At 29.5% G+C, this 3,601-nt stretch overlaps 1 protein-coding gene across 1 annotated transcript in view; it reads right to left on the bottom strand.

Annotated features, from left to right (window-relative positions):
* Nucleotides 1-2,546, bottom strand: part of LOC106459698 (Y-box factor homolog) — a 29,399-nt gene extending 26,853 nt beyond the window's left edge. The window contains exon 1 of the mRNA XM_013919345.2: nt 2,382-2,546. Within this exon, the coding sequence (XP_013774799.1) occupies nt 2,382-2,445 (64 nt within the window). The 5' untranslated portion in view covers nt 2,446-2,546. The remainder of the gene's footprint in view (nt 1-2,381) is intronic.
* Nucleotides 2,547-3,601: the final 1,055 nt, after the last annotated feature.

The raw sequence follows: 3,601 nt of genomic DNA, 5'->3' as shown, positions 1-3,601 counted from the left end.
TTGATCAGGATAACTCACATTTTGTTTCTTTATCTATGAAATGGTAACTTCAATTAAAATATACATTTTCAAATTTCTATTCTTGATTTTTTTTTTTTGTATGCTTAGCTCTTATTTGTTCTTTCAATCAAGACTTTGATGGAATTAGAACTGTAGTATAGAAATTCTTCCAAATTATCAAATTCAACTAATAAGTTTTCTTAGATAAATAGTTATATTCCCTTTCTCCTAATTACTAGGTTTGGTTTCAATACTCTAATACAGTATAAGTTATCAAACTTTAATAATTCAAGGACCTCTTTTAATTTAAAATTTTTGTGGACTCCCAAACCTTTCAATGTTTTGAAAAAAAGATTCATGTACATGAAAAAGCTGTATTCCAAAATGTTTTAATTCATAAATTTAATTTAAAAAAAATCTTATACAAGTCATATTTCTTAAATATTTACGAAATTTAGGACATGACTCATGGACCCCAGTTTGAGAAATGCTGCTTGCTCCAGATCAAATCTCACAGTTGGCTAAGAAAGGAATTTAAACAAGATAATCCAGTGCTCTCAGCAGTGACAAAAAATTATCAAAACCAGATTCATCAGATAAAACTTCATAAATTAATACCATAACACAAAAATCAGAAATACCTAACAGCACAAAACAAATTTTGAAATATTCCTGCTGCCAAATTTATGCTAATTCTTATTTCTCAGTTATAAAATAAGTGCTCCTTATTACATTTTCAATTAAAATACATTTTTGTCACCTATTAACAATCCAATTTAATGAAGCATCTTTAAAAACTGGGGAGGAAAATGCAAGTTTATTTTTCAGGTTTTTTAGCACTTTCAAAGTACAGAAATAATCAGAATCAAAGAAACAATACTTGATGTTATGAAATAGCTACACTATAGATGAAACATTAATTTTTATAAGACTATTTAACTTTCTACTTGTTCATATCTTGACAAAATTTCATTAGACACAAGCATTTCCATTATTGTTAAGCCAATATAATAACCTATTTCAATAATGGAATAACCTCATCAATCCCTACTTTTCATGTTTTTAGCCCACAAAGCACATTTTCTTCCCATCCAAATTAAATCCATAATAAAGAAACTTTGAGATTTATGTTTCCGGCATTGACAAATAGCCATCAATGTTAGTTAATCTTCCTAAAATAACTGTTACTCTCCCAACATTCTACAATAATATGCTGTCTTTTTTATAAATATACTTGAATGTTTCCTTTCTCATACCAAACAAGTAAATCTGAAGAACACAAGCTTTGTATTTTTCCTTTTGACACTTACCTGATACATTCTGAACTACCAAATTTGACAAAGTTCTTTGATTCAACCTATGTCAAAATCCTCCACTATTTGGTAAATATGATACCATTCACAGCCAGAAACATGGTTATGTTTCACTTATATTACCTTAATTTTTTTAACCATGACTCTGATGCTAACAGTTCAGCTAAAATTAAGGTAAAAATATTTACTTTATGAAATTTAATTCAAGAAACAACGACTTTGAATAAGACAGTAAAACAAAATAAAGAAAGGAAGTATGCAACAAAATGTGACAAATTTAACATTGAAAATTAAAAAATGACAAAGAATCAAATTACATTGCTATTTATGTGTGTGTTTTGGCATAAAAAGCAATACCATAAAAAGCAGTAGTTTGTTCCTGCAAATCCAATTCCAAGAAAAAGAGTTAATGTTTAAACCCTTCATTTGTTTCTTAAGAAGTCAGTGACTCCCCTTTTAAGTTATTGTTAAATTGTAAGGTACCAGTCTTCACAACTAATACTACTAGACTAAAAGCTAATCACCCTATTAGTAATACTGAGTATTAGTATTACTGTGGGATATAAATTATCCTATCTGGAGCTGAGACAAACGTGTATTCTCATCATATCATTGTAATCTTTGGTATAAGAAACTCGGAAGCATTAATCCTATTGATCCGCATATAATCTTAACACGCAAGTCCTAACACTAAGATATATTTCACTTTCAGTTTCAAGAAGACAACGACTTTAATTTTAAAGTTTAGGCACTAGTCTTAGTCTTACCCTTTGCTCAAGAATGAAAAAGATCTTAACCTATTCATATATTCAAGAAAATCACTAGTGTTCAAGATCATCGTCACATTTATTCAAATATTTTAAACAGTATTTTAATATTGGAGAATACTGAATAGTTTGGCAACAGTAATACTAATAGCTTAGTAATTCACTTTATTATATAGTAAACTAGGGTTAACATTAGGCCTACGCATGTTTACTGAATTCTAATTTCTAATCCGAGTTTAGGCCTAAGTTACACACAGTCATATAAAAAACATTAGCTGTCGTTCACTTTTTTTAAATTTACCAAGTACTTTCTTGACTTTTTCAGTCTTTGGTTTATCAACTTCTTTCTTTTCGGGTTCTGACATGATTTTGATGATGGAATTACTTTTATAGAGTTAAAAACTCTCCCAACCTCCGTCCACTTTCTCTGATGTTACTACTCCTTTTCACTTTGTTCTTTTATCGCTAACTGTCTTCGTCGTCGAACGCTGGAGAACGCGTGCAGAATTAGAAGCATCTCCATTGGTTATTGAAAAGTGATGCAACTTTTATTATCATTTTGGGAATTTTTAAACGATAAATACTGTCAATACATGGGTAATAATATCATTATACACATTTCATTGGAATATATATGTACATATATATATCTGTGTGTGTGTTCTATAGATATGTATATATCGATTTTGCATGAACTTTGGAACGTAAAAGCTCAGACATTTAAGGAGATAAAGCTTATTGCTTAGTTGGATGAGATTGTAATACTCTTAACATAACCTTGAACTGCACAAATTTTATAAAGTTATTCAGATGCAATTTGGCATTTATAACATAAAACAGCATGAGATTTTCAAAATAATTTGAAATAATAACAAATATTAATTAAGTTTTGACACCTGTCCTCTGCCATACAGATTCAAAAAGTAACAGTGAGATTAGATTTGAGTAATTTGATATTAATTTAAATATTCAAATATAATCGTATTCTTGAACCCTTGATAACATAAAACTATCTGGAAAATAAATTTAGGTTCTTATGAGAAGTACTTCAGAATGACGGGTTCAACTTTTGTTTTGTGGATAGTCAAAGTAGCAAAAGTTTCTTAGTAAAATTGTATTTGCTAATTCTATAAAGATAGGTCAAGTAACTGATGAGTTTTTTTTTTTTTCAATTAACTAACGACCAGAGACGTAACAACACCATAAAGTTTACCACTGAGCCACCATGGTATTAACAGTAATGGAATATTGTTACGTCTCCGTGTGTTAATTAATTTTCCGTTACTTCGTTCCGACGAAACTTAAGCGACACAAGTTCTTTACTTAATAAAACTGGTTTATTCTTTCCGAATATAACTCTGCGATACACTTAATCTCGATACTCGCGCTAAAACAACACTGTAACAACGAACGTCAATAATACTTCCGACTGCAGTTCAATTCCTCACTATCTACACACACATTACAATCCTCTATTTTATATACCAGCGTAACCTATTTCTAGCAAGAAGTAGAACATTC

The sequence above is a fragment of the Limulus polyphemus genome, unplaced genomic scaffold (genome assembly GCF_000517525.1).
Source record: "Limulus polyphemus unplaced genomic scaffold, Limulus_polyphemus-2.1.2 Scaffold649, whole genome shotgun sequence".
Lineage (NCBI taxonomy): Eukaryota > Metazoa > Arthropoda > Merostomata > Xiphosura > Limulidae > Limulus > Limulus polyphemus.
This window is presented reverse-complemented; position numbering and strand designations above follow the sequence as displayed.